We start from the raw sequence: 12,652 nt of genomic DNA on the forward strand, positions 1-12,652 counted from the left end.
GTTAATGCTTGGGCAGAATGGTAATGTTCTGCTAATATAGCAGATGCAGGTTACTATTGACCGTATATATACTACCTGCACTGTAAAATATGTACCCACTACTACTGCAAAAGTATGCAGAGCAAAATCTAGTTTTTTGAAAAGTTTGCGCAATTATGGCCTTGATATATATATACTGTATCGTCCCACAAAAGCAATTCAAGACAGTCAAAGTGTCTTGAGGTGGCAGCAGGGCACCAAAAAGAGGGGCTTTATACTTATTCCCAGTAGCATTTAGTCAAAAGCTACACATTGTTGTCTGTTAACTATAACCTGTCTGGGAACCTTGCTATTGCTGAACATGCAACATTTGATTCTTTGACTAGATTCACACCAGCATTTTAATAGGAATTAATAATAATAATATTCATTTTTATTTCTATAGAGCCAATATATACCGCAACATTGCACATTTCTACAGACAATAAAGGCATAACAGAGTAAACACTTAATTCAACAGATACCAAGAGGAGTGAGGGCCCTGCTCGCAAGCTTACAATCTATGAAGAAATAGACACGAAAAGTACAGACCAAGGGCTTGTGTAGATGGTCGTAGATTCTCTCATCGAAGAGAATCGGGCCGATTATGCAAATGACACATCAGAGTTTGGTCAGAGTGTCAGAATAGTGGGAACAGATTCTCTCGTATGAGAAAACTGTAGCACACTGTGAGAAGAAGATGGAGAACAAAATTTCTCCAGCTGCTCCATTGTGTGAGTCTGCAGAAATCGGACGGCAGTCAGATGTTATCCCAGTGCAGTCCGATGATTTCCACTCACTTATTGACTTGCATGGCAGAGTGCGATCCAAATATCAAGTCAAACTTGGACATGCACGGCCCCATAGACTAACATTGGTCCATGTGCGATCCGATGTTTTGTTGGATCGCACTCGGACCGATAATACGGCCATTTGTACTTGCTCTAACAGACAGAAACTGATGCATCCTATGACAAACACATGGAAAAGAATGTTACAGTAGCGACCAAAAGTTTTGCATTTTTTTAAAAGTGTGATTACTTCTGTCTGGTTGTTGTGATGCCATTTTCCTGGTGATTTTAGTAAACCGAAAGCAAATGGTTGTCAGCTATAAGGACGAAAATTGTGTTTGGATTGTTTCATCCCTTTATGTGTTAGTTTTCAACATTTGCTGGGCCAAATGTTTTGCATATTTTGTCATGGGTAGTCGAATTTTGCCTTCATTTTTTTTTATGTACTGTATGTTTTTAGGTTAAAACACGGCAAAGACAAATCCAAATTTATCAACAGATGTTAGGAAGCTTATTATTCTGAGAGTGAAGTCAGGCAAAAGCCAAAAAGAGGTAGCTATGGAATTCAACTGTTCTCAGAGTCAAGTGTCACTTATATTAAAAAAAAGAAAAAGAAGGTTATGGAACAGCTGACAAACCTAGAAGTGGACGACCATGGAAAACTTCCTCCAGAATTGATCACATTATTAAGAAAAAGTCAGTATCTGATGTTCATAAAAGTGCTGCACAGATTTTGCACGAAATGAACGAAGAATATGGGGTCAAAGTGAGTGGCTAAACTGTGGTGCGACGGCTAAGAGCAGTAGGGTTGAATGCACGAGTTCCACTCAAGAAGCCTTTCACCTCTGCAAAGAACCGGAAGGTCCGACTTGAGTTTGCCAAAGAACACAGCCAATGGAAAGAGACAGATTGGTCTAAGGTGTAGTGGTCGAAATAATCCAAGTTTTTGTTTGGTAGTGATGGCAAGCACTATATATACCACACAATTGGAAAACGTAATGATGTAAGGTTCCAAACACCTACAGTGAAGCATGGTGGTGGCAATGTCATGGTTTGAGGGCGGCTTTTCTGCATCTGCCATAGGACCACTGCATAGAATTGATGGAAATATGAATGCTAGCATGTACAAGGATATACTGGAGAATGTAAAGCTGCCACATGCTAAAACCAAAGTAGGCAGGGGATGGAAATTCCAGCAAGACAATGATCCTAAGCTCACATCCAATTTAGTCAAATTTGGTTAGCAAAGAAAAATGTTCACCTGTTGCAATGACCAAGCAAATCACCTGAGTTAAACTCTATAGAGCACCTTTGGGATGAGTTAGGGCGACGAGTTGGGGCCCGTACCCAGAGCAATAAAGGTCAATTGTTTGCAGATTTGCAAATGGAATGGAGCAAGATCCCTCAAGATGTATTGAATACCCTAGTGGCTTCAATGTCCCGTCGGTGTAGTGCAGTAATTAAAGCAAGAGGTTAATGCTACAAAATGCTAAGTTATGGCATTGTAAACAGTTAATTATTCTCTGTGTTGTGATCAATAAATAGTTTATGCAAAACTTTTGTCAATCAGTTTTCTTTAATTAAATGACCATAGCTATATTCAAAAGCATTGTGGTTAAAATTAAGGTCTTGCATGATGACAACTTCATGCACTTTCAATTCATCACCAGGGAAATGGCATCACAACAACCAAAGTAATTGGGAAAAGTAATCACACTTTTAAAAAAAAATGCAAAATGTTTGGTCACTACTGTATATGCTTGGTTTCCTTTAGGGTGTATGTCCTTCATTTTAATGGAACCAGTAGGGCAGCATGCGACGATGGAAATTGCAACAAATGGATGCTACAAAACAAGTGTAAACCTAGACTAACACGGAGGTCCTTCAATTTTGTTTGTCTTATGTATGATATAAGATATTGATGCAAAATGGCCATTAGCCAAAGTGCCACAGCCACCTTACAACTCATCTAGTTCTCTGTTCATGCAATAATGAGTTCTGCTTTAAGGAATACCTGTCAATTGGTTAAAAGTTGCCAGATGTATGCTCTTATTTTAGTCCCACTCCTCTGCTGAGGATTTTTATTTAAATCCACCATACTATTCCAGATATATGGACCTTTGTATTTAGTGCTACTCTTTATGGCTTTTAACAAGGGGGCGGTGCTTACACAGTAATTATGCAGAGCAGCCCAAAGACACGCCCCAGAAAATCCTGCAAGCATCGCTCCCTTGGTTAAGACCATAAAAATTTCCATTGAATAAAAATTCCCATATCTCTGGAACTCTACGCCAAATTTATAAAAATCAAAAAGTGGAATAATCAAGGGAGCAGCTGAAATAAAATATGAGCAAAACTGGACAATTGACTTGGTGACAGATCCTTTTTTAAACAATTGTGTAAATCTTGTCTAGCAATATTATACACTGTATACACTGTGAATAAAATCAATAAGAATCAGAAATGCAGCCAAGATGCATATCTGTTTTAGGCAGACTGTATTATAATAGTTAACCCACTTATCAGCTATGTATTGTCATTATAAGGAGCTCTTTCTGGTTGTGTATGTTTTTTTCACTTCTTGAGTAAAGTTTTTATCACAAACATTTTAGTCATTTGTCACAAATACTTCTAAAGACAAATGGCAAATAATTCTTCTTCAGATGAAGATGTTATTTCTTCTTGTCCCCAAAAAAGAATCTTTTTTGTTTTTCAACCTATACAGAAATAAAGAAAAATAAGATAAGTAATTAGTATGTCTATGTTCTTCTCACACCATTGTACTTTATCCAATATTATCCAACTGAGTCTCCCTGTCTAACTAATTATGAGTAGTTTAAAAGAGGACCTTTCACTAGTGTTGAACGTGCTCGTTTAACCCTTTAAACGAGCACGCTTGGGTGTTCGCTGAGTATTTGCGGTGTGCTCAGTATCTAAGTTTGATCTGCTGCGGCTGCATGTGTCATGGCTGTTAGACAGCTGATACACATGCAGGGATTGCCTAACAAACAGGCAATCCCTCCCTGCATGTGTCGCAGCTGTCTAACAGCCGATACACATACAGCCTCGGCGGATCAAACCTAGATGCCGAGCATGGCGCAAATACTCGGCGAGCACCCAAGCGTGCTCGTTTAAAGGGTTAAACGAGCACGCTCGCTCAACACTACCTTTCACCAAATTTTTCATGTTGAACTGGACACAAGATGTCATAGTGGCTGCAGAGTGGAATGTTTTTGTTTTGTTTTTTTATTTCATTTTGTTGCAGAGATATTAGCACTAATGATTGGCAGCTAATGTTTTAACTTTTTTGTTAAATCCAAGTGGGTTGTTATCAGACTTTTCACTAGGGGCATGTACTTCTTCCCCCTATATGAAGCTGAGCAATTAACAGACTATTCACTGGGGGTGTGTACTTCTACCCCTATGTGAAGCTGACCAATTATAAGCAGGCAGCAACATCCTAGAAAAAGAATACACCTAAGCCATAGCTTAGAGAAGGTTTCTCAGTGTGTAATATGTAATCACACTTATGGCTGCTGTGCTAAGGCAACTTGTAATCTCTCTCCAGTGAGATCAGAGCTGGGTGTCATTACATCTCACACATGAGTCTGTTCTCCTGTTTGAGATGTAATGAGACCCTGCTCTGATTTCACTACAGAGCAAATACAAAAGTGTTATACTAATACATCTATGGACAGGCAGTGTCGGGGAGGGGCAGTACAGCAGAAGTGACTGTGCTATGAGAGGAGAGCTGATAGAAGGGTCTGTAGTATGACAAGGCTAAACTCAGCTATGCTGCCCCTCCACCACGCAGGGTCCTTATCTGAAAGGTGTTAGTCATCTGTGCTTTGTAATCATGCAGGAGGGTAGACTAAGAGAGCAGAACTATCTGTTATACATATCACACACTGGGAAACCTGCTCTAAGCTATTGTGGGGGCGTGTTCTTTTTCTGCTGTGTTGCTTCCTGATTATGATTGGTCAGTATCATACAGGGAGAAGAAGTACACGCCCCCAGTGAAGGCTCTTATAGCATTCACAAACGTGTAGTTATTACGTACCAAATACTTTGAATGCTAATATCTCTATAACGGAGTGGTGAAATTAGAAAAAAAAAGTTTAATTCAGCTCTGCATCCGATATTACATTATGTTTCAGGTTTATCATGACAACTCTGGTGACATTTCCTCTTTAATAATCAAACGATTAAATATAAATCTATTTTTTTCTTTTGAGGTCTTTTTATCCTACGGTTGTGTATCGCTTTTGATTTTAAGGCGAAACAACATTGTGACTGTGCAAAAGAACAGACAGTGATCCAGTCACTATATGGACTGCGGATCTCAACAAATAATCCAGGTCTTTCTGTAATATAAAGATACATGGCAGTGTAAGTTACACAGCAGTTTGGACAGCATTGGTCAAGCTTCCCATGTATACTGTAGATAACCCAATGTTAAAAGCATAACATGTCATTTTTACATGTTTAGGAAAAATAGTAATAAATTAAGAATGGACATACCTTTGCAGCATTCTGTTTTCTCACAGCTAGCTTTGTGATATCTCTTGAGATCGTTTCATATGCATTGTCTTGGGCAGTGCTTGCATTGGCCACTTTCTTGTTAATTTCTCTAGAAGTAATTTCTTTGGATGTCCGAGTGGAAACATGATCAAATGTGTTTGTAGTGGACATAGAGAAATTTGATATCTTGTCCATTGCATGGTATTCATTCGTGTAGTGGGGGTCTCTAAAGGGTATTTGTGCATAGGTTTCCTCAGCCTCACAGTTGGACATAGCAGTAGGAAACAAAAATGAGCTGTCAGGACTATCGGGTCTAGCATGTAAGAATGATGTTTTACTGTTAACTGTCTGAATAGATGTTGCAAACCTCATTTCCATAATTTCACATTCAGTAAGTTCATTTAAGCTTGATATCAGCTTGGGCTTTCTTCTGTCTGCTGATAATTTTAGTGCTTCTTGGTTTAAGGACTGTGGTGAGCCATGTAAATGCGCTAGGGCTGATGGCAAGCTATGGTCTAATTTAACTTCAGAATAAAGCACATTTTGCGGATTGGTTTTCACTACATTCTTCTTGTTGATTTGTGTTTCTTTTACATGAGAATAATGAACATCTTTCTTAGTATTTGGAGAATATGGATTTCCATTTGTCTCTTTTTTAGGCTGTGCATATATTTGCTCATCGTCTTCATCTAGATAACTACTTCTCTCTGGCAATGGTGGTGCAGTGTCCTACAACAATTTATACAATACACTTGTTATTAATTATAGTACTGGTTGTAAAAAAAATAGTACTGGTAATAGAACAAAAAAATAAAAACTTTTGCCAGCTAACATTATTTTTGTTTGTTACAGAGATCAGTAACTAAACTTTTTATTCAATCCTCCACTCATTGTAAAGTTATGAATTTGTGTAATATACTTAATTATCTTATTTATGTTCATGCTCCTTTACAAGCTCCTTTGAACTGCTGCTCAGCCAGATCCATACATTTTATTCAGTCTTCAAACTGTATATGGGATTTTTTATGTGTGAGCCACTCTGCTCCCATCCCACACAGTGAAAGTTTCATACACAGACTTTTTTAATATGGTGTACAGATCTTGCTGAGCAGCAGATGAACGGAGCTTCAAAAAAGCATTGAAACAGCACTACAGCAAAGTGTTTGGGAGAGGAGGAAGCAAAATAAGGCAATGAAGTATATTATAATAACTCATAACTTTGCAATGCCTGGAGGATAAAATAGTAAAACAATACTAAGTTACTGTTTAAGTTAAATTATACATTTTACAACTAATAAGCTTTCTTAGTCTTTTAGTAGAAAATATTATATGATGGACTTTTATTTTGCCTTTAATCTTGATTTTGTGTGTTCTTATTGAAAGGGATTGTCTCATGTTCAAAAATTGTTAAAATTACAACAACAAGTAATTTGCTTCTTTTTATCCATCCTATCCGTTCTCAAAAACAAAGGGATTTTTACATTATAGATTACACATCATTGTCTAGGTTACCTGCTTCCTCTGTAGGGGCTGGTTTGCTAGGCATTGACCGCATGCTTGCAATCTATTTGCTACACAGCTTGCAAGCTGGCCAGATTGCTGGACCCGGCAAGCTTTAGAGCCCCTATGCTTCTACAATGCTGCGGAGGCGAAGCTATCTCTACTATAAGTGTAGTGCCCGAGGGTTCAGTCGCTACAGAGGTATTGCATCTCAACCAGATGTGCGATATCTCACTTCCAGGTAAGGATGGAGTGTGGATCAGGACCCTGACACCTGCATGCATTACACCACATTTCCGGGGGGCAGGGCGACCGATATGCTCCAAGTGGAGCACGACAGTCCCTGTCCCTGGCTGGAGTGGGGGGAGGGAACACCGAGGAAGGGGGACCCTGTAGTGCATAGGAGGGAGAGGGCAGTTCCTGGGTGCACTAAGAAGGAGGTATAAAAGGTGGGCACCATCTGAGTTCTGTGTTCAGTCAGAGAGAAGAAGTGACAGAGTAAGGGCCTCTGCATGGGGCTCTGCTCTGGAGGCGGGCCTAGCCTGTGAGGCCCAGCCAGCACTGAAAGAGCAAGGAGAGAGGGTTGAGAGTAAGAGGAGAAGACAGGGAGCAGAGGCTCAGACCGAGCTTTGCTCCGCAGGCAGGCCTGAGAGAGCGGCCAGAGCCTGGAGATAGGAGAAGGAAGGAAGAGGAGCAGAGGAGACTCCAGGAACAAGGAACGAAGGGACCCCAGGGGTGTGGACCGGCGAGTCGCCACTGCACGCCCGAATCTACCTGCGTAGGGGGGTCAGGCCAAAGGGGGAGACCGGTCCCCGAAACTAGTGGAGGCGGGGAACTACCCTCAGCTAGAAACCGGAGGCTGTGACATTTTATGTGGCGCAGCCCCTCGCTACACCCGCTAGGAAGGCACCACATAGGGTCAGGGAAACGGCACCAACGTTTACCCGAGAAGGCCCGAGGCAGCCGGACAGAAATGAGGTCACTGGTGGGGTATGACAGGCCAGAGAAAGGACACACAAAGAGGGTCCTGTGAAACGCTCCAAAATTATCTGGGAGTAGGCCGAGCCCCTCACCTGGTGAGCACAGTGCAACGTGGGACGTTATGACCAGCTGGAGTAACGTGGATTAAGAACTGTGAGTAAATACCCTGGACTGCATTACAGGACTCTGTGTCGTTACTGCTGCTCCCGCGCACCATCACCCCCAACATCCGCACTCGCTGCCCTGAGGCTATACTCCTCCCGTGGGGAGTTATACTACCTTCTGCTGCACCCACAACACCAGCCTCAGCGGTCTGCCCTGCAGCGGCGGTTCACTCTGACCGCAATCCACGGGTGGCGTAGCCGGACATTCAGCATATAGACTGCCATTTGGTTTGACCGCCCTGAGCCACGGGACCAGGTCCCCGCCACGCAAGGACTACAACCCCCAGCATCCACAACGGGTCCGGTTCCGGGTATCCCCACACACACACGGCCCAGGGGGCGCGTCAACTTTGGCGTAGTCGGCAGGATTTCGTGCCCGCTACCACCGGGTACTGCACGCCTTCAGAGACTGAGATACTTACCGTGGTGAAGTTTTCCCGCCATCCGCAGCCGTTTTCACACACACGGCCCAGGGGGCGCGTCATAAGCATTGGAGAGCACTCAGTTTGGGCCAATAGCTCAGACATGTGGCTGGCCTGGAATGTCAATTTTCAGGAGCATAAAGGAGTTGTCCAGACTAAACCGATTAGTCTGCACTCACGCTGTGTGAATGTATTCTTATGAATCCCCCTAGCACACGCACTGTGCACTGCGGGAATTTACCGGTTTCAGACCCGGGAACGGAGGGTATGTATGACCCATTCACTTGTATTGAGCTGAGGCCTCGCCCCGTCTAGTGACGCGGCCGTCTAGGGTATGGAGAGCGAGGCTGCGCCCACTGGCCGGGAGTATGTAAAATGCATACTCTTGCTTCTGAAGAGCAAATATTAGACATCCCCTTAAATGCTGTGTTTTAGAAGGAACAGTTTAGTCCGCATTTTATCAAACAAATTGATTGAAAAGTGAATGTTCAACTTTTACCCCCGAAGATGGTTTACACGTTAATGACTGGGCCAATTTTTACAATTCTGACCACTGTCACTTTATGAGTTAATTACTCTGGATCACTTCAACGGATCCCCCTGATTCTGAGACTGTTTTTTCGTGACATATTGTACTTCATGATAGTGGTAAAATTTCTTCGATAACTATTGTGTTTATTTGTGAAAAAAACTGAAATTTGGCGATAATTTTGAAAATTTTGCAATTTTCAACATTTGAATTTTTATGCCCTTTATTCAGAGAGATACAGTACAGACCAAAAGTTTGGACACACCTTCTAATTTAAAGATTTTTCTGTATTTTCATGACTATGAAAATTGTACATTCACACTGAAGGCATCAAAACTATGAATTAACACATGTGGAATTATATACTTAACAAAAAAGTGTGAAACAACTGAAAATATGTCTTATATTCTAGGTTCTTCAAAGTAGCCATCCTTTGCTTTGATGACTGCTTTGCACACTCTTTGCATTCTCTTCATGAGCTTCAAGAGGTAGTCACCGGAAATGGTCTTCCAACAATCTTGAAGGAGTTCCCAGAGATGCTTAGCACTTGTTAGCCCTTTTGCCTTCACTCTGCGGTCCAGCTCACCCCAAAACCATCTCGATTGGGTTCAGGTCTGGTGACTGTTGAGGCCAGGTCATCTGGCGTAGCACCCCATCACTCTCCTTCTTGGTCAAATAGCCCTTACACAGCCTGGAGGTGTGTTTGGGGTCATCATGGCAACATCCGGGAGCCGCGGCAGACAGCGTTGGACGCCGGCAGGAAAGGTGAGTATCGGCGATGACCTCCGCTTGCCCCCGCAATGCTGCGATCGACTTCGATGCTGTTTGCAAAACACGCATGGAGTCAAATCGTCACTACACCTGTAGATATGTTCCCAAAGGGATATAATTACAAAATAGGGTCACTTGAGGGAGGATTCTGCTCTTCTAGCACTTGGGATTTGTATTTGGAGTCCGCAAACTATTCTAAGAAGATCTGTGCTCCGTCCTTACCGAATCTTGACATGTGACTAAGCAGTACTGTACAGCCACATATGGGGTATTTCTACATTCAGCAGAAATTGTGCAGCAAATTTTGGTGCCACTTTTCCCCATTTCCCCATGTGAAAATGTAAAATCTGGGGCTAAAACATTTTTTGGTATAAAATTCTGTGACACACCTGTGATGTCAATATGAACACTGCTCCCTTAGATTAATTCATTTAGAGGTGTAAGTTGTAAATGGGGTCACTTATAGGGGGTTCTGCTGTTCTGGCACCTCAGGGGCTCTTCCAGTGGGTCATGGGACCTAGAAAAATGACAATAAAATCTACACTATAATATGGCGCTCCTTCCCTTCTGAACTTTGACAGTACATGAAAAGTAGTTCACGATTACATGTAGGTTATTGTCGCACTCAAGGGAAATTTCACAACAAACTGTGAGGTCCATTTTTTACTATTAGCCCTTACTAAAACTAAAAATTTGGGACTAAAACAACATTTTAGTGGTAAAAATGTAATTATTCTTTCTTCACCGCCCAATGGTATAAGATTCTGTCAGGCACATGTGGGGTCAACATGCTCACTGCACCCCTAGATGAATTCATTGGGGGCGTAGTTTGTAAAATGGGGTCACTTATGGGGAATCCACTGTTCTGACACCTCAGGGGTTCTGCCAGTGTGACATAGCACCCTCAAACCATTCCAGCAACATCTGAACTCCAATATGGCCCTTTTTCCTTTCTGAGCATTGCACTGTGCCTCAAAAGTAGTTTTTGACCACATATTGGGTATTGGCGTACTCATGAGAAATTGCTTAACAAATTGTTCAATTCAATTGATCCTATTATCCCTTCTGAAAATTAAAAACTTGGGGCCAAAGCAGCATTTTAGTGGAAATAAATTTCCATTGACTCAGCCCAATGATCTACAATTCTGTGAATCGCCTGAGACTTAAAAATGCTCACTACACACCTAGATGAATTCCTCTAAAGGTGTCGTTTCCAAAATGGGGTCACTTGTTTGTTTTTCTGCTGTTTTGGCATGCCAGGGGCTCTTCAAATGTGACATGGCATCTGCAATCTATTCCAGCCTACATTGCGCTCCAGAATTCAATGTAACGTCGTCTAACGCTGGTGGATGTAGACCCACTGTGGCACGGGCCAGGCTTACTCTGGAGGGGTGTGACTAAGCAACTACCTGGTATTCACTAGAGCCTCTGGTGGTGAGGTTAGGCTTGGCCAGAGGTAGTTGCCAGGTACCACTCCAGGGCAGTTCCCGAGTCTACAGCAGCTGACCGGATGGTCAGAGGCGCGGTACAGGAGGACAAAGACAAAACGTGGTCAAGCGGTCCGAGGGCGGGGCAGGCAGCACAGGATCAGTATGAATAGTCGGGGTCAGGAGCGGAGAGGTCAGACAGGACGGGTAACTAGCCCGGTCGGTAACGAGAATCAGAATACGAGATAGCATGCACAGGTACAAACGGGGCAGGAACTAACGTTTGTGCGAGGAATGATGGGAGGAGCTAACTTAAATAGAGCCTGTTCGCATGGGATAAGCTGGAGAGCCAGATGTCTGCAGGATACAGCAGAGTTAAAGAGGTTGTCCACTACTAGGACAATCCCTTCTTAAACTAAATGTTGGCCCCGATAAAATAATAATGCCTATACTCTGCTCCCATGTGAGCTCCGTTCCAGTGGTGTCGGTACTCGTGGACCCGGGACTCTGGTGTGGTGGAATGACACGTGATGCCCAATCATTGCTGATGTCACTGTCCTCGCCTTTGGACAAACTGGACATGAAGACGAAGTCCAGGATCAGCTGTAGCCCTGGCTTCTTCTTCATGTTCTTCTATGGAATCCATAGAAGACATGGTGGCCTCTATGGATTCCAGCAAATTTTGCACTCTAAAAGTCAATTGGCACTCCTTTCCTTCCGAGTCCTGCCATGCGCCCAAACAGTAGTTTTCCACCACCTATGGGGTATTGGTGTATTCAGGAGAATTGGACAACAACCTGTACTGTTCATTTTCTCCTGTTACCCTTGTGAAAATGCCAAATTTGGGGCTTAAGCAACATTTTTTGTGGGAAAAAAGTTAAATTTACATTTTTTTCTTCCACATTGCTTTTATTCCTGTGAAGCACCTGAAGGGTTAATAAACGTCTTGAATGTGGTTTTGAGCACTTTGAGGGGTACAGTTTTTAAAATGCTATCAGTTTTGGGTGTTTTCCGTTATATAGGCCTCTCAAAGTCACATGTCTCAAATGTGATGTGGTCCCTAAAAAAAATGGTTTTGTAAATTTTGTTGGAAAAATTAGAAATTGCTGATAAACTTTTAACCCTTCTAACTTCCCAACAAAAAAAATTGTTTAAAAAATGACACTGATGTAAAGTAGACATGTGGCAAATGTTATTTATTAATTATTTTTTGTGATATAACTATTTGGTTTAAGGGCATAAAAATTAAATGTTTGAAAGTTGCCAAATTTCCAATATTTTGACAAATAAACGCAAAAAATACCAACCTAAATTTACCACTACCATAAAGTACAATGTGTCACAAAAAACAGTCTCAAAATAACTGGGATACGTTGAAGCGTTCCAGAGTTATTACCTCACAAAGTGACACTGGTCAAAATTGTAAAACTTGGCCTGGTCTGGAAAGTTAAAACTGGCTCAGGGATGAGGGGGTTAAATACTGATTTGGTGGCTGCATATATGAGTTTGCTTTTGGTCACTATGTAAG

At 42.1% G+C, this 12,652-nt stretch overlaps 1 protein-coding gene across 2 annotated transcripts in view; it reads right to left on the reverse strand.

Moving 5' to 3' along the window:
- Nucleotides 1-390: 390 nt before the first annotated feature.
- The window catches only part of LOC141166222 (uncharacterized), a 91,888-nt gene continuing 79,626 nt past the window's right edge, over nt 391-12,652 (reverse strand). For both annotated transcript variants that reach the window (XM_073652692.1, XM_073652691.1), the window contains 2 exons: nt 5,331-6,059; nt 391-3,526 (listed from right to left, as the gene is read on the reverse strand). In XM_073652692.1, coding sequence (XP_073508793.1) covers nt 3,482-3,526; nt 5,331-6,059 — 774 coding nt within the window. In that variant the 3' untranslated portion in view covers nt 391-3,481. The remainder of the gene's footprint in view (nt 3,527-5,330; nt 6,060-12,652) is intronic.

Source organism: Phyllobates terribilis, unplaced genomic scaffold (assembly GCF_046119375.1).
Source record: "Phyllobates terribilis strain yellow unplaced genomic scaffold, ASM4611937v1 Scaffold_11__3_contigs__length_659146591, whole genome shotgun sequence".
NCBI lineage: Eukaryota > Metazoa > Chordata > Amphibia > Anura > Dendrobatidae > Phyllobates > Phyllobates terribilis.